The sequence below is a fragment of the Dermochelys coriacea genome, chromosome 3, assembly GCF_009764565.3.
Source record: "Dermochelys coriacea isolate rDerCor1 chromosome 3, rDerCor1.pri.v4, whole genome shotgun sequence".
NCBI classification, from domain to species: Eukaryota; Metazoa; Chordata; order Testudines; family Dermochelyidae; genus Dermochelys; species Dermochelys coriacea.
The window spans coordinates 104,961,573-104,980,709 of NC_050070.1; the positions used below are offsets into that span (position 1 = coordinate 104,961,573).

General features: G+C 40.2%; 1 protein-coding gene across 2 annotated transcripts in view; it reads left to right on the top strand.

Annotated features, from left to right (window-relative positions):
- PDE7B (phosphodiesterase 7B) overlaps nucleotides 1-19,137 on the top strand; it is a 301,162-nt gene that overhangs the window by 99,294 nt on the left and 182,731 nt on the right. For both annotated transcript variants that reach the window (XM_038396477.2, XM_038396478.2), the window contains exon 2: nucleotides 149-209. In XM_038396477.2, coding sequence (XP_038252405.1) covers nucleotides 149-209 — 61 coding nt within the window. The remainder of the gene's footprint in view (nucleotides 1-148; nucleotides 210-19,137) is intronic.

A 19,137-nucleotide genomic window follows, 5' to 3' on the forward strand; every position in this document is an offset into this window, starting at 1 on the left:
TTCTGACCATGCCATCTGCCCTTGAATTATGCATCTTTGTATCTTACCAGTACTGAGGGGAATAAAGGCAACAGAGAATACAGATATACAAGTTTTAGGAACACTGCCACAGGGTCTCACATTAAATATGTCCCTCTTTTTCTTTCAGAGGTGTGGAGAAATCTCATTTGATAGTCCTGATCAGAATGCCAAATGTGTTTGCATGCTAGGTAAGAGTCTTTCCTCTTTTGATATGAGCTTTGGTGTATGGAAGTATATGCTGTTTCATTTGGTGCTTCTCTTCTAAATTAGGCTGAATTCAGCCTATAAAGTATAATTAGCTGGGGCAAAACTAGTATGAATTACAACTGGATGTTCTTATATACCAAATACGTGTGTAAACGAGCTAATTAAAATGATTCTTCTGTTTCATTTGTATTGTATTGTTGACTAAGTGATTTCTGACAACTGGTTCTGATAATTATTTGCAGATCCTTTCAAATTCCTGTTTTACTGGAGGGACATTTTTTACTGTTTTGTAACTAAGCAGGGTAGAGTACTTGTGTGAAAAATCTCAACACACTTTGGGCTAAATTGTGCTTTGTTATACTGCCATAAATCCAGAGTAACTCCTTTGAAATCAATGGAATTATTCTGGATTTATACTGGTTTAACTGAGAGCAGAAACTGGATCTTCAATTTAATAAACCACATATCAGAAGAGAGATAATTAAGCTCATTTTAATATTGATTGAAAAGCCCTTGCTTATATAAGCATGCTCAGGATTTCCAAATCTGTCAGAAGTGTATAGAATACACAGTTCATGTTACAATTTTGATGCATGGCATTGGCATTCAAACATTATTAATATTATAGGGTCAGATTCTGATACCCTTATGATGAGTAGAAAACCTTTCTCCTCTAGTAGTCCCATTGACTTACTCATTGTAAGAGTACTAAAATCTGTCCCATAATTATGATGTGTTCATATGCCAAGAAAACTTGAAGAGTTTGTTGGAAGGGAGGAAAATGTTATTTCAAGAGTTTCCCTTAGTTTTTCCTTTTAAAAAAATCTAAAATAGATGAGTTGATTTTAAACCTTCCGAGAACTTTCACTACTATCGCAACCATTCCAGTATTGCAGCAAATGTTCCACAATATAGACAGGCAGAAATAATTTCCTTTACATGTAGCCTGTATATTCTCAATTGTGAGCTTTTTGCTTACTAAAAAGGAGTATAATTCTAGTAGTGCCCATCAACACAACTGAAATTATGGCTGTGTAGATTCATAGATTCATGAATTACAAGGCCAGAAGGGACCACTGTGATCATCTAGTCTGCTCTCCTGCATAACACAGAGCATAGAACTTTCTCAAAATAATGCCTGTTTGACTAGAACATAACTGCATTTCAATTATAAATGGTGATATACACAGATTCAGAATTCCTCCTGAAAAAATGAAACCTGTTGTACAAGGTCTGAACCTAAAATCAAATTTGCTTTTTAACAGCATTGATTTAAAATGTGAATTTTTGCAAGCCTGGTACCTCCAGTATAAAGTGGCACTTCTGTATGTTTAGAATACTTTTTATAAAATGCATTAGTACATTTAAAAATTATATCATGCATACAAAAGTCCCTAAATATGGGACCAGATGTTTAGCTGATATCAATCAGCATGATTTGATCCATTGAAATTATGAGGATCTTGCCCATTATTTGTAAAATGCTTAAATTGCAAAACTGTATATTCTCTGGAAACAAAACAGAAATATACTGCTATGTATCAATATGTTCTGTAGTTGTTTGTTATATTAGCTTGTTTGATTTGCAATGCTATTTCTGAAAAATAAATTAACAGCCTTATTATTATTACAGGGTACAAATAAAAATCATAAAATATTTATATAACAGGAAAAAAGACCTAAAAACAGCCTTTGCTCAGAGAAACTATGAAATAAATGGGTCACTTCCTTGAGTAAGGACTGCAGGATTGAGCTCTTAAGTTCTTATGACTATCCTGCCAGGGCTGAAATAAAGTGAGCCTTACCCTCCTCTTCCTTTAACAATATGGGGAACAAATGAAGAGCATGCACACAAAGCAGTTTTTAAAGGAAAACTTCAATACAGCATGAAAGCTATTCTAATCGTTACATCTAGTTACTCATATGGAAGCATAAATCATGATCAGGGATTTTTTAGAGCCTTACATTTTAAAAAAGAAGAATGAATAATACACTTCCATTTTTGGTAGTAGGATAATATATAGTAGGTTAGTCCACAAGGAATACAGCTACAGTTTGAAAGCATTTAGGAAGAGGAAACTGGAAGAGTTTGGAGTTGTCTGTTTGTTACACAAGTGTTTTCACTAACATTTGTGATATCTTTTTAAAAATATAGAAATATTTTGGAAGTCTCCTGCTTTCCCATACAACTGAAGGGCAGCTACCTTCCCTGTGACCTAATTGACACCATCAGACTGTGTCTCCTGGTACAAAGTACAGTACTAGTAAAAATGGCATCTCCATTCAGTTATTGTATAAAAATGGGGGGAAAGTGTGGGATATATTTTTAAAATTAGTTCTGAACATACTGCTAAGAACTGGATAAAGAGAAAGTATGTGTGCACATGTGCACAAGAGAGAAAGAAAGACAGCAAGTTCACACTAGTGTTGTCTGGTAGATGCAATCAATACTGCTTACCTGTGTCATAGGCCCCATATTCCTAACAAGGTAGAGTTCTGTGCTTTTGGAGTAGATGGATATGGGTCCAAGCTGATTAACTAACCCTGTGAAGTCCCGGGTAATCATGGTGTGCAGCACCGTGGCAACCATGAAATCCTAGGTAGCCAGGGAGGGTTTTGTTTGTTTGTTGTTTTTAAACACAATAAGGTGAAATTTTGCAAAGACTTATGCCCACTGGGCATAGTTGGACTGCTCCTGGGGCATAAAGTTAAGCTCACGTGTAAGCCTTTGCAAGATCAGAGTCTAAATGGATTATATGGTTTGCTATTCAAGGCCTTATCCCACATTCCTTATGCACTCCCATTGAATTCACTGGAAATTTTGGGTACACAAGGAATACAGGATCAGGTCCCTACGGCTTTAAAGAAAAATACCAATAAGGCTTGCAGGATGCTCTGCAACCCTGCAACCTTTGACCAGTGTAGAAGTATTAGATTAGCTACATTTTTCTACTTTCCACCCCACTTCAAAGCAAAGTAGACATATTTGCTTAACTATTTTTAATGTTTGTTTTTCCTTTAGGGGTGGAAAAATTATTTACAGGGATACAAAGGAGTCTAACATCTCAATAATTCATAAATTTTAAAGGGGAAAAAATCCGTGTGTGTGTGTGATGCTTATGTAAGTAAAAGCCTATCATATGTAGCTTTGCCAATACCCCAGTCTTGGCTTGCGAAACACTTTCTATTTCAATAATGGGCTGAAACTGCCAACTGTGTTCAAACGTGTGGTGACTTTTCTGCTGTGGGCAAAGAGCCACTGAGGACATAGCTGAATCCATGAAACTCATTTCATATAGGGCCAAATACTGTTTTTTTTTTAACACGGATATCCACAGGTAATAAATAGGAGAAGCATGCCTCTGAAACAACAGCCTTCTTTTGAGGAGCCAGGCACCCCTCTCTGATGGAATGAAGGGAGGGAGTGTGTGGCCCTAAAGCAACAATTTTATGTTTAGTAGTTTGCTAGGAAAAGTTTTCTTTCTTTTTGGGCTGCTCTTTTTAGGGTGACCAGACAGCAGATGTGAAAAATCGGGACGGGGCTGGGGGGTAATAGGAGCCTATATAAGAAAAAGGCCCAAAAATCGGGACTGTCTCTATAAAATCAGGACATCTGGTCACCCTAATTCTTTTCTTGGATGAATTCTAAGTGGCTATTTGTGAGGAAACTGCTGTTATTACAAGTAAGTGTTCCTCAGACTATGTCTGCAAGGACCAAGTCTACAGAAAATGAGGAAAAACTCATTATTCCAGCTTGGGCTGAATTTATAACAGTGGGGGGAAAGCACATAAGCACTTTTCATGTGCTAGCCATTAGGCTTGTGTTTGACTCTTATTAACTTTAACTCCAACACCACACTATTTTAGCAAGAGGAATTCACATCTCTTCTGGAAAAATCTCTAGCTGACCTTCCCCAACCTGTAAGTCACAGACAGTAAACAAGAAGGCAGAATCTCCTAATAGTCTTCCCAGTGCTTCAGTAATAGGACATAGGTCCTGGCAGCAGCAACTGTCAACACTAGCAACTTATGTTAGAAAAATGTGCCCTCAGTTATGCCCCTGTTAACCCACTATTATCAACAGGGTTAAATAGATATAATGGATGGAATAATTTAGCCCTGAATACATTATGGTGGGAGTCCCTGGATATTTCCTGGATAACTGGAACAGGAGCCAATTGCTCCCTCCTTCTAAAGCTGAAGAAATATTTCAGAGTGAAACAAGCAGGTTGAAATTTATTTGTACACTGAGGAGTCACTTAAAAAAAACAAAGCAAAACACACCGATAAACAAACAATATCTTATTGGTATATTATTACCTTTTAGCAAAAATGTCAGTGTCAGCACTTGAAAAACAGATAATCTAGAGTAGAATTTCCATACACCTGCAGATATACTGTGTTTCAGCAACCTCTCAGAGTTACATATCTGCATACGCAACACAACCCAGCAGGACCAAGAGTATTTCTTTTTGAACAGGTGTATTAAAATAAAATTCAATTGAATTAAAGTGGAAAAATAGATATTGTTCTTGAAAATGTCATATCTACCTATCTTTGGTATTTATATGACCCTTATTATCATAGTATCTGAGTGATATACAAACTTTATTTATGCCCTTTCCAGAACATACACTCCTTTTCCCAGTCCTCCTTACCACAGTAAGAAAGTTAAAGCCATTTCATAGCAAAGGCCCAACTAAAGATACAAGACAAAAAATATCTTCAAAAGGCAAGTTTTGCTGTTTTAAAAGGCACAGATTTCTGCATAGTGCTTTCCTCTCTGACCTTTTCCAAAACCTGCTTAGGTATTTCAGTCCTTTTAGTGTCAGACATGTGCAAAAGGAATTAGCCACTGATACTATAATTGAAAATAGCAGCACACTCTCTATAGTGAGGGTTAAATTTTCCCCATCAGTTTTCATATTTGAACTAAAAGCCATAAATATGTATGTGCAATTCCCCTTGATGGCAGTCGCTGGTGTGAATGGAGTGCAGTATCTTCCTATCTGTGTAAAGGGTATGAGAGGCCACTAGTCCTAAACCCCTGCCCTTAATATACAGTCTTGCAGTATTTTGACACTTAAGTCTGCATGGATCTCCAAATCACCATATACCACATTTTTCATGGTGGAGCTCCCTTGTTCACTTGATAACAGTTCCAATTTTGCCAGAACAGTACAGATTTTCCACATTGTGTCATAAATCCTGTTTAGTTGCCTGTAAGCTCCGAGGACTCTTGCCGGTATATCTTGTCAACATTTCTCTATGTCTAAGGTACTTATATGGCCCCCATCGCTGTAGTAACGGGGCCCCTTAATTTTTAAGCACTTATCCTCACAACACCCTGTGAAGTAGGGAAGTGCTGTTGTCTCCATCTTACAGATAGGGAACTGAGGCACAGCGGGTGGAATTCACAAGGAGAACTCAAACCACCCTGTCAGCTGCCGTCTAACCCTATAGGCATCTAAGTTTCCACTCTTAAAGTTCCCTAGGCTCCAAAATTTCTGCCAGTGGGCATGTGCACAGCCACCTCAGTCCTGACACCACTGAGCAGCTTGATGCCTTACTCACACTTAAGCCCCAGCAGGATTCACAAAATAGATGTTCCCCTGCCTATCTTAACTGTGAGGCCTGAACCAATAGTTGCTCCCAAAGCCCACTTTAGAGCATCTACTGCATCAGTGCCTGGGCAAACCATAGCTGGATTCTCTGCACCTCAAAGTCTTTAAACCACTATTTGAGGACTTCAGTAGCTCAGACATAGATTAGAAGTTTGTTACAGGAGGGGGTGGGTGAGATTCTGTGGCCTGCATTGTGCAGGAGGTCAGACTAGACGATCATAATGGTCCCTTCTGACCTTAAAGTCTATGATTCTATGGATGAGGAGGTTGGGGTAGTTCCTACTTTCCCCCTGCTTTAGCTAGTGGTTAGCACACTCACCCAGGATGTTTAAGGCCTAAGTTCAAATCCCCACTATGCCTCATGTAGAGCAGGTGTTTGAACCCTGGTCTCTCACCTTACAAGTGGGCTACAGGGTATCCTGGGTATCTCTCCTTTTGAAGCTGTTCCATATTGTATAAAATACTTACATGGTCATTTGGTGAGAGAAAGATTTATTCTATAGCCCAGCAGTAAGGGCACTCACCTTTGGGTGAGAGACCCAAGTTAAGACCTTGCTCCATTGACCAGTAAAAAGCCTCACCCTAGAATACCCCCCAGCCCAGTGGTTAAGATACTCACCTCTGGAGACATGGGTTTAAATCCTTTCTCCAGATCAGGCAGCATAAAGGTTTGAAATTGGGTCTCTCATATCCTGCACGAGTGCTCTGACCACTGGGCTATAGAGCATAAGAGGGCCTCCTTCTTCTTGGTTTCTCTTGAAAAAGGACTGACCTGGCTTAGGTTCCTAACTCCAGGTGAGACTTAACAGCTGTGAATCCCAAGTAGAGCTAGGTACTTAACTCCTTTTGAGGGGCAGGGCTTTGACCTCACCCCTCTCCTCAGCATTTCCTACTAGTGAGCTTAGGCAACTACCTACTCAATGTACTGGCTGCAATGAATCCCTTTTTAGGTGCCAGATTCTGCCCATGCATTGTATAGGGAGCCTAGGCACCTAACTCAGGGTTGTGAATGCCCCTTGGTGGCAGGGCACCTAAAAATTAGGCGCTGCAGTGCTCAGTGTAAATCCCACGTGTGAATCCTACCGGGTCAGACTTTTAAAAGTATTTAAACTCCATTGGGCATTAGATGCCAAAATACCTTTAAAAATCTGGCCCTGAGTGATTGCCCAAAGTCATACAAGACATTTGTGGCAGAGCAGGGGATTGAATAGTCTTCTGGAGTCTCAGGCTAGTGCCCTAACCATTGGCCCATCCTTCCTTTCATAGAGGTCATCTCACAGCTGCTGTCCAGGCCACTTCTCAGCACAACTTTGCAGTTCTCACAGACTCCCTGCTGTGTGTCTTAATGCAACATCATATAGAGAACAGCAGGGGAAACAAACTAGTGATCCACACAGTCAGTATCAGACCACTTCAGATGGGGGGGTCTCAAGGAGGAGGGAGCAGAGATTACATAGCGGAGAGGTTGTAGGGAGAAGCAGGGGGAGGAAAAGGAATGCACATGATGGGGTGAAAAAAAGGGGCAGATAAGGGGATTTTGCAGGCCCAAGAAAGATGGCTGAACTTCAGGGATGGAAAAAGGAGAAGAGTGGAAAAGTCAGGGAGACAGAAAATGAGTATCATTAGACTGGGGGAGGGAGAGATGGGGGGATTCAGGGGCTGGAGGTTAGAGAAGTGGTGATTTTCAGGACTTTGGGATGGAGAGGAAAAGGTGTCAAATGTAGTTTGAAATCCTCAGAGAAGAGCCTGTCATTCACCCCCAATAGAAATCAGTGAGAGTGTTTCAGTTTATTTCAGTGTCTTTAGATGAGGCCCATAACACTCAGGAGAGTTGCCACATTGCCAGCCCCAAAGGCTGATCTCCTCTGTCCACAAGGAGACACAGCATGGCAAGAGCAATACACACTTCCCCCACACTAGTCCCAGGTATTTCTACCCTGAACTGGAAGGACCAAATGTAGGGGTGAAAAAGTTAGTTTGTTTTTCAGTCTCTTTGAATCATTGGTCTATTTGCTTAAGCAACTGATAATGTTGACAACAGGCCTGATCCAAAAACCTTTCAGGTCAGTGGTAGTTTTTCCACTGGCTTCAATATGTATTGGATCAGGACCTGTGTAATGTGAATACCAGTCCACAGAAAATGTACTGAAAACCCCCAAATCATTTCACATAGGCTTACAAACAGCCATTAACTTACTTACAAGTATATATTAAATTATACTATTATTGATTTCAAAATAGTGTGTCATACATATAAAGGGAAGGGTAAACACCTTTAAAATCCTTCCTGGCCAGAGGAAAAACCCTTTCACCTGTAAAGGATTAAGAAGCTAGGATAACCTCGCTGGCACCTGACCAAAATGACCAATGAGGAGACAAGATACTTTCAAAGCTGGAGAGGGGGAGAAACAAAGGTTCTCTCTGCTGTGTGTTGTTTTTTGCAAGGAACAGAAAAGGAATGGAGTCTTAGAACTTAGTAAGTAATCTAGTTAGATATGCGTTAGATTCTGTTTTGTTTAAATGGCTGATAAAATAAGTTGTGCTGAATGGAATGTATATTCCTGTTTTTGTGTCTTTTTGTAACTTAAGGTTTTGCCTAGAGGGATTCTCTATGTTTTGAATCTGATTATCCTGTTAGGTATTTACCATCCTGATTTTACAGAGGTGATTCTTTTACTTTTTCTTGAATTAAAATTCTTCTTTTAAGAGCCTGATTGCATTTTCATTATTCTTAATGGTCTGTGTTCACCTATGGAAATTGTTGAGGATTTTTCTCAAGCCTTCCCCAGGAAAGGGGGTGTAGGGTTTGGGAGAATTTGGGGGGGAAAGACATTTCCAAGCGGGCTCTTTCCCTGTTATATATTTATTAGACACTTGGTGGTGGCAGCAATAAAGTCCAAGGGCGAAAGGTGAAATAGTTTGTACCTTGGGGAAGTTTTAACCTAAACTGGTAAAAATAAGCTTAAGGGGTTTTTCATGCAGGTCCCCACATCTGTACCCTAGAGTTCAGAGTGGGGAAGAAACCCTGACAGTGTGTGAGAAAAAACAGTGGAGAGGAAATTATTTATGCCAAATATGTCACTGTACACAATGGATAGGTAATGCTGGAATCTGGAAGTGTGCACAAAATAAAATGAATTAATGTAAAATAGACTATAAAATAATAAAGGTAACTCAATTTTTTTAAAAAGCTCATAAAAGCTAGTTTTAAGTTTGTTTCTTGTTTTGAGTTAATTAGGTTTTGAGTCAAGAGGTTTTCTTGAATAAGGACTGCTGGATTGGATAGGAGGTTTTCTTGAATAAGCACTGCTATATATCTAACTGTAATAGGTTAAAAACAGTTCTTAAAAGTTCAGACTTACAGCTCAAAAATAAAAAATAAATCTTTTAGGGAAATAATAAAGGATCTGAAACTTTCAAAGATCCATCCGAGAAATCCCATCCCACAAATTTCTTTGACTAATACTTGACATATGGTTTGTAACTGAGTAGATACATTCTTTATACAATACAATGTAAACAATGCAACTCTCTATACTCTGATTGGCTAATAGCCATCAGCCAATCGGAACACAGGACTTTTCTTAACTATGGTGATTATACAAATCTTGCACTCTGACTGGCTATAGTGAACTCCACGTACAGAGTTGCTTAACAAATATAGCCACCTTTGCTTCTGACCCCTCCTCACTCCGTATTTAATATCTGTGGTTAGGTGGAATGACAGTTTAAATAAACTTTGCATGTAAGAGAAAATATGCTTCCCTTAAAGAACAAGGGGATATACTAAGAGGACTGGGCTTAAATGAGGTAATGGGGAAGGAGATGGTCAAATATTAAAACAGTCATGTTTGTTTTGGACATATGAATCAGGCCAGATCCTCACCTAGCATAAAGTTTCATAGCTTCACTGATTTTGGTGGAACCAATATACACCAGCTGAGGATCTGGCCTTGGGAGTTTTAAGGGCCGTAGTTAAAGTAGAGGGACTTATAGTAGCCAGGTGAAATGTAAAGTTACCAGAAGGAGAACACATTTTTCTGTAACAACTTGAGGGTGTACTTTGTTCAGTTGATAATAATCAGATCCTGGATCCCATATGTACTTATAACTTACAGTCAGGAAGCACCATTGGATCACCATTAAATTTAAGGATTTTGTTTAATAGGTTATTTTTGTTACACACATCTAGGAAATTAGTATCAAGCGTTAAGGCCTGATCCTGCACCTCAGAAACCATTGTGTAAGTTTTGTGACCCTCTTCAATGATGGCAGGATCAAGCTTTTAGACAGAAAAGTCTCACTGTCGCTGCTATTAGCACCTTTGCATTCCTCTACTCAGCTGCTGTTTTCTAAATTCCAGTATTATTATTCCTCCTATAGCATCAATGTATTGGGAGCCCCTTTTTCTTATTACTAGCGGCAGAGGAACACCCCTATCATACAGGCTGTGCTATATTATGGCACTTGCCCTTTCTTCACTGATACCAGTAAGTCTTACGTTACCCAAAATACCTGAACATTTGAAACAAAATCAGCCCCAACAATGTAATGCAGATATAGACCATTTTTCAGACATAAAATAATCGTTGTTATTCTAAAATGCTATCTGATATTATGCAATTCAATGTGTGAACAGTTTTGGAGATAATGAGGATCCCTAGGAATAAATAATTAATGCTCAAAACACTCTTGTTTACTTTCATACTAAATAATAATTATCCTCTTGACACTGAAGGGAGTTCCCATAAGACTTCTTTCAGCACAGAATCACTGTTACAGTGCATGATACAATGAATGTTTCAGTAACTTTCAAAGAATGCATAGGCTATAAAGTCATTGATCTCTTTATTGAAGCAGTATTGTTGGTCTACGGGCATACTGCACTCTGTGCATGAGCTATACACACAAATGTTATAAAGCCAGCTTTAGGGTGATCCATCAACACACCCTCCCCTTCTTCTCTCTCAGTTTTCTGTGAGCCTGACATCCCAAAATAGAGCATCACTCAACAAGAAGGGTCTCAAAGTCTTGTACTAAGATTTTGCACTTCACTGTAAATTATGCATTTATAGACTGTCTCTCCCCGACAAAGGTGATGTGAAAGGAGGAAGAGAGACACTAGAAACTCTTTCAGTTCCATAACACTGAGGTTTGGAACTGTGGACTTCTTCCTCTGCTTTCAAAGAACCCAAAGGGGCAGTGGGAGGCTAGTTTTCTGTACCTGCCCCCTTCAGACACATTAGGGTCTGTGTGTGTTTCAGCACTGCTTTGTTAGTGATTGATATTGCAATTCATCTGGAGTATTTGCACTCAGGGTAGCAATATATAATCTAGTACCTACATTTTATCCAAATGGAATCCAGGGTAGTGTGCAGAGATGCTGGCCACTGGAGCTATATCCGCCTACGCTTGCAGTGAACTTGGCCCAGTGTGTCTTTTTGGGATCCTTTGGGATGAAAGGTGTTATATAAAACATTAATATTTGTAATTTAATGTTAATCCTGATGAATTGCACCATATATAGGGTGACCATATGTCCCGTTTTGGCTGGGACAGTCCCTTTTTTAAGCCCTGTACTGGCTGTCCTGACTTTTTTGGCAAAACTAGGCATTTGTCCTGTTTGCTCTTGCCAACTGATGATCGGCTGCCAAGAGCAAATGGGACAAATGCCAAGTTTTGAAAAAAAAAAAAAGTGGGGTGCAACCCCTAGCGGGCACAAAGGAATGTGAGGGGGTCTTGGGTGAGTGGCATGGGCTAGGTCATCCCTGAACCGGCAGTGTGGAGATGGACCGAGCAGCTCAGGCTGGCCCCGCGTGGGCTCAGGGGGGTGAGCGATGTGGGCTGGCCCCATGTAGGTGGGGGGGGGGTGAGCAGTTGGGGCCAGCTCCACTTGGGGGGGAGGGTTTGGTCCAGGGGCTGACGCCAACCCGTGTGGGGAGGTAGGGGCGCCTTGGGCTAGCCCCAGGCAGTGTCCAGTTTTCCCTGTTGGGAAATATGGTCAGCCTAACCATATAAGAGTACAGCATATCCTCATTTTTTACACATTTAAATCTTGGTACATAGAGATAAGAATAGGTTTCAGAGTAGCAGCCGTGTTAGCTCGCAAAAAGAAAAGGAGTACTTGTGGCACTTTAGAGACTAACAAATTTATTTGAGCATAAGCTTTCGTGAGCTACAGCTCATTTCATCGGATGCAGCCTCTACGGTGCCACAAGTACTCCTTTTCTTTTTAGAGATAAGAATATATTTCATGGAAAGAAGACCTCACTTTGTTCACTAATCCATTCAGTGCCTTCATACAATCATTTGTGTTAAGGATAATAAGAAATCATAAATTTTGAATGTTTTGGTATCTGGGATAAATTCAAATCCTCATCATTATTTCAATGCAGATTTTAGTGCTTAATCTATTTTATTTTAAATATTTTTTTAAACTGGCATTGGATGATAATGGCATTTACACTGAAATAACTTCCTTGGAACTACAGTATTGTGATCTCAATGGTGCTTAATCCATTATTATTTGCATGAAAGATCATTACAGCTCTTTCTTTTCTGTCATCTTATGCTGTTTGAGACCTCTAATCCATGGATCATTGATATGATAGACCATTAAAGTTTATAGTGTCAACTCATACTTAAGTATAAGCATGCAGTATAAGTATGCAGTATAAACACAACAGATTTCCTCTATAACTCTTTTATATATGTGGATTGTGACAATGGGATTTTATGTATTTAAACAACAAACCACATTTGATTTGCACCAAAAGAGATTTAGGTTAGAGATTAGGAAATACTTTCTAACTATAAGGATAGCTAAATTCTGGAATGGGCTTTCAAGAAAGGTTGTGAAATCTCCATCATTGGATGTTTTAAGAACGGGTTGGACAAACACCTGCCAGGGATGCTCTAGGTTTTCTTTGTCCTGCCTTAGCACCTAGGGCTGGACTCGATGACATCTCAAGGTCCCTTCCAGCCTTACATTTCTATGATGCTATTATTATCTGTTAGTACAGACCATATGCAGATAATAGGCTTCAATCTGTATGGGAATTTAGACCGGGGACATGTGCAGTAGTAACTCCTTTAATTGTGAATATTTCAGCCTTTATCATTTCTGTTACATTTGGGGAAAAGCGCAAAATACTTTTTCATAGGTCTCCCCCAAACTGGTAAGGTTGGCATGTATATTTATATAGATATATGCATATTTTGGCATTCAGACATTTCACCCATTCAAAGTCTTCTAAAAGATCAGCATAAGGGGAAAGCAGGAGATTTTTTGCCTTATCTGATGTACAGGTCCAAATAGTCAGAATAAAGAAGTTGTTATCTTTGGACACATTCTGCCAGACTAATATCTAATAAAACATTTGATGAATGCTTATTTAAATTAGTAATTAGCATAGATCAGTACAGTAAATAGAATCTCTTAGGGGAGAGGGAGGGTTTTTAAATGCAAATAGAGGTATCAGAGTTTTCAGTTCATTTGTCTTTTTTTTTTTGTTTCCTTTGTCTAGAGACAATTAAACACATCCTGTTGGAGAAACTGTTTGATGTTTATCTTCTCTCTATGGGTTTGTGCACAAGCCTCATGTTCCTAAAGACAAAAGAGGTCCTGTTTTGATTGGCATAAAATGAAAACTGAAGGGCTAAGTGGCACAATGGTGGAATGTGTACTCTGTTAAACCCCTTGACAAAGAACGTTCTTTTGAGTTCCCATGCGCACCAGTTTGTCACTTTTAGTTTCCAGGCCATGCTCAGAATGTAGGCGGCTTGGAATATCAGGGTCTTCCAATACAGTGTTGGACCAGCATATTGTTTATAAAGGGCAAGATTGTTTCCTGCATCAGAACTCAGTGCAGGAGAGAAATGGGCATGTCAGGAAGGCAAGAGCACAAGTAATGGGGAACACACACAAAGACTCTGCACGTTCAATGCAATGCAGAGATCTCTATTACCCACTTGCCAGCACACACATACACAGGAAAACTTACAAGTAAAACAGAGCCATCTACAGACAATTGTCCTGTTAATGGGAACCATCAAGATTCCAAACCACCATTAATGGCCCACACGTTGCATAACTAGAATAGGATCTCAGAGTTATATTTCATATTTCTAGTTTCAGATACAAGAGTGATACATTTATACAAATAGGATGACCACACTCAGTAGATTATAAACTTTGTAATGATACCTTACAAGAGACCTTTTGCATGAAGCATATTCCAGTTACATTATATTCATACTCATTAGCATATTTTCATAAAAACATATAGAGTGCAACATCACACCATCTAAGGTTGATGTGCAGTTGATGCATGAGGCTGGACATCTAGGAGGTGAAACACCTCCTTACAGAACCTGGATAAGAACTAGGAGCCACGGTCTGTCTTAAAATGGTAGGGGAGGTCATGAAGATGGAAGATGTGGAACTAGAAAGTTTGCAGTAGTTTTCACAGTTGGGAGACATGTGCATGGTGCCCAGACTAGGAAGGTGTCAAGCCTGTGAAAGAAGCTTATTAAAACATCTCTGCGGGTGAGGTTTTATCTGTAATCACTTTCTTACTGTATTAGGCTTAGACTGGCATATTTTATTTTATTTTGCTTGGTAATTCACTTTGTTCTGTCTGTTATTACTTGGAACCACTTAAATCCTACTTTTTGTTTTAATAAAATCACTTTTTACTTATTAATTAACTCAGAGTATGTATTAATACCTGGGGGAGCAAACAGTTATAAAGGGAGTTATATCAGTATTATAAAGGGTGAACAATTTATGAGTTTATACAGGGTAAGCTTATACAGAGTAAAATGGATTTATTTGGGGTTTGGACCCCATTGGGGGTTATCTGAGTGCTGGAGACAGGAGCACTTCTTACACTGTTTTCAGTTAAGCCTGCAGTTTGTGGGGGACGTGGTTCAGACTTGGATCTATGTTTGGTCCCCTCAAGGTAGCATTGCCATGTCCTTGTTCCAGCTCAGGTGATAGCTCGGGGATTTCTCATGATTTCAACCCCCTTTATTCTGTTCCACCCCCTTATATATCTTTTGCATACATCAGCATCACGAACAAAGGATTGATCAGGATCAGAGTGGACCAGAACCAGGGTAGATATAAAAGCTATCTTCAGGCATTCAAAAGCCAAGCAGGCTTCCAGTGACCCATGAAACCTTGCAGGTTTACAAAGGATGGTATTAATAGTGGATGACCTTTCAGAAGTTTGGAATAAACCTTCTACTAACAGGATGAACCCCAAAAATTCAACAGATGATTGGTAAAATATGTACTTTTCCAGTTTTGCATATAACCCATGCTGGCACAATCTGTGAGAACTTCATGGACGCGATGGTTGTAGCTTGCTCAACTATTGGAATAGACTAAGATATCATCTAGATATGCTGTCACAGACTGATCTAGGATATTTTGAAATATGTTGATGATCAGGTCCTAGAAAGTGACAGGAGCACTCATGAGACCAAAGAGCATTATCAAATATTTTTGGTGTCCATACCTCATTCTGAATGCCATCTTCCATTCATCCTTCACCCTGATTCAAACTAGATTATATGCTCCCATAAAGTCAAGTTTGGTGGACACCCAAGCCAAATGTACTTAGTTCAGGAGCTCAGGGATTAATGTTGAGAGGTACCGATTGCATAGTTATTTTGTTCAGTGCCATGTAGTGTATGCAGAGTGTCAGAGGGCAGTCTTTCTTTTTCACAAAGAGTATTGGGGCACATCCAGGAGAGAGAGAGGCATCTAAAACCTTTAAGTTGGTTTTCCTGGAGGTACTCCTTTAGCGCGGCCAGCTCTGTTTCAGACATAGAATGTATATGCCTAAACAGAACCTTGGCTCCAAGCTGAAGTTCAATGGGGTAATCATAAACATGGTGGGATGGGATAACAAGTCTGTGTTCCATTTTTTTAAGACATTGTGGTAGTCTTGGTATTTCACAGGAAGACGACTATTGTATGGAATTTATTTCTCTAGGTCTGATAGGATTTCCACTTTGCAGGGGAATGTCTGGGTTACTGGAGTGGATCCTTCCGGCCTGGTTTCTAGGTTTCTGAGTTCTTGAACGAGAGGCAATTCTCCCTACAGAAGCTCGAAAGGAAGGCAATGGCACATTGAGACCATAGAATATGGGGATCATGAGGGATGAGCCAAGGTGCTCCTAAAATTCGGGTGGAATGCAGGAAGGAAATAAGGTTAAATGGTAGGACTTCCCAGTGCTCCCCAATCACCACTTCTAGGGGTACTGTCTCCTAAGTAGCTAGACCTGATGCCAGTGAAGACCCATCTATTCTTTCTACCAAGTGCAGGGTAACCTTAGATTGTACTGGAAGACCGAGGACCCAGGCCAAAGAAAAATCCATAAAGTGTCCCCCACACACAAATAATCAAGGCCTATTATATGGGAAAGCTTTGCTCAACCTACAGGTTTGGCAGTTGCAGGGGAATTGGTAGAAGTGGAACTAAATGACGCATTCCTGGTTTAGCTCAGGGTTTCTCCCTGGTGGCACTCACGCTCGGATCACCAAATGGGTGTGGGGTTAGTTGCTTCCCTGTCATCAGGTTAGCAAGGGTTTTGACAGGACACTTGAATACTGCATGCCCTGTTCCTTATCGTGGAAATGGATGTTCTCCCATTTTCTATGCTCTTGTTCACCTGAGCCATCCTGTGTCAGTTGGTATGGACTTGACTGAGGCCAAGCTCACTTGGACATGAAGGCTGAGCCTTGGGTAAGTGTGGAAGGCAGCTGGGCTCTTCCTACATTCCAGTTGCGATTCATGCAGTTGGTGTCTATCCAGATGCATAGATCCATGAAGGCCTCTAAACTGGTAAGAGAAGGTAGCAGGGGGTCATGCTAGGTCATCTTTTAGTTCTTTGCAGAGGCTGAGCCAAAACTGATGGAGAAGTATGGCATCATTCCATACCACTATGGCCAAATGTCTGAACTGGGCAAAATAGGAAGCCGAAGCTTTCCTAAAGCACTCTCTGCTGTGCAGGTTTTGTGAGGGTCATCGAAAATAGTGGCAAACATTTTGGAGAATAAGTCCCAGTTGGACAATACCAGGTGATTCTGTTCTAAAAAGGGAGAGGCCCTTGCCAGGGCCTCCCTGGTTAGCAGAGTCTGTATTAGCCCCACCTTGATCTGTGAGGTACTCTTGGGGCTGGAGCATGAATAGAAGTCTGCACTGGGTAATGAACCTGCAGAACTTACTACAGGTGCCATCATATTTCTCCAGCAAAGGAACTCTGGGGCCTTTCACATGAGCTGGTGTCATAAGAGAAGCCAAGCAGTTACCAGCAGCCGCTCAGAGTGCTATAGCTTGAGCCCACTAGAAATTCGTGCCCGTCTGCAGTTGTCATACTTGGTCCGTCAGTTGCTGGTTTTCTGCCTGGAGGACAGCGATCTGCTTCTGCAAACTCACAGGCCCCACAGTGACAGCAGGGCAAGAGCCCCAGTAGTCTCCATATTCAATCCAGGGGTTCAACAACAAGTCCTGGAGGAGAGAGAGGTTGATCTGAGCAAGTTGTCAGAACTCATAACATGGGCTGTCTAACCTAGTAGTTGGAGCCAGGAATAGCGTCAAGGTTGGGGGCATGCCCAGGGTCAAAACCGAAGACAGAGTCAGAAATCATGCCATGGGGTAAGCCAGAGGCAGAAGTCATGCCAAGATTCAAAGCCAGAGTCAGCAAGTAGTGTCAGGGTGAGGAAGTGGGAACCAGGAGCAAGGCTTGCTGTGATGGGGAAGGTATGGTTCCAGGGACAAGGAACCAGGTGAGGAGGCAGAGACTTGGTCTCAGAGGTCTGAGCAGCAACAAAGCTAGCAACTGGTTGCTTAGAAAAATGATAGGACAGGAACATGAAGCTTTATACCTGGTGGTGTCCAGTTATCAGTCTGCTGTTAGTCATCTGACCTTGCTGACTTAGCAGGTGTAGCTTCAGGTACGTGAGCTATTAGTAGCAGTTTCTTTATCAATTCTCGTAGGTTGGTGGCACAGAGGTGATGTTCCTGGTTAGCTACCCTATGGGCCTGGGTTTGGGACCCATGGTACTTGACAGGCCTGCAGTCCTAGGTGTATGACTTTGCATTTGGCCGTATTAACATTCATTTTGTTTGAATGGGCCCACCTTACCATGTGATCCAGGTTGCTCTGTATGACTGCCCTGTCACCACCATTATTTACCACTCCACCAATCTTTGAATCACCCACAAATTTTATAAGCAGTAATTTTATATTTGGTTTCAGATCACTGCAGAAAATGTTGAATAGCATTGGACCTCGTACCAATCCCTTGCAACCCCACTAGAAACACTCCCATTTGATGATTATTTCCCAGTGATGACTAATTTTTGAGATCTGTTAGCTAGCCAGTTCTTAATCTATCAAATGTGTGCTTTATTGATACCCCATAGTGCTATTTTTAATCAGAATCTCAAGCAGTATTACCTCAAATGCCTTACAAAATCTAAATATATTACATCTATGCAATTACCTTTATCAACCAAAGTTGTAATCTCATCAAAGAATGAAATCAGGTTTATTTGACAAGACCTGTTCTCCAAAGAGCCATGTTGAGTGACATTAATTATATTCCTATCCTTTAGTTCTTTATCAGTTGAAATCCTCTATACATTCTTTCATTATTTTGCCAGGGCTTAATGTCGGGCTAATCAGCCTATAGTTTCCTGGGTCATCCTGCTTGCTCTTTTTGAATACTGGCAGTCTCTAGAAGTTTCCCAATATTCCAAGATTTATTAAAAATTAACATCAGTGGGCTAGAGATCTCCTCAGCCAATTCTTTTAGGATTTGTAGGTGCAAGTTGTCTAGATCTGTGGTTTTAAAAATATTTATCCTTAGTAGCTGTTGTTTAATATCCTCCTTTGGTTACTAATGGACTGAAAAGTACATCATCATCCTTATGTGATATGAATACTTCATCATATATATTTCAAATACAGAACAGAAATATTCTTGAACACTACTATCTTTTCTGCATCTTTAACAGCTTTACCATCACCATTTAATAATGTTAGGATTCCTATACCATTGCTAGTATTTCTTTTGTTACTAATATACTTTCAAAAATTCCTTCCCCTACTAGCCATGGATAGTTCCCTGATGTTTTTAGCTTCCCTTGTCAATTTTCTAGACTTCATAACTTCTAACTTAATTACTATCTATTTCCCCTTTTTATGAGTTTTTATACATTACTTTTCTATTTCTAATTGGCGCCTACACTTCACCACTGAACCAGGA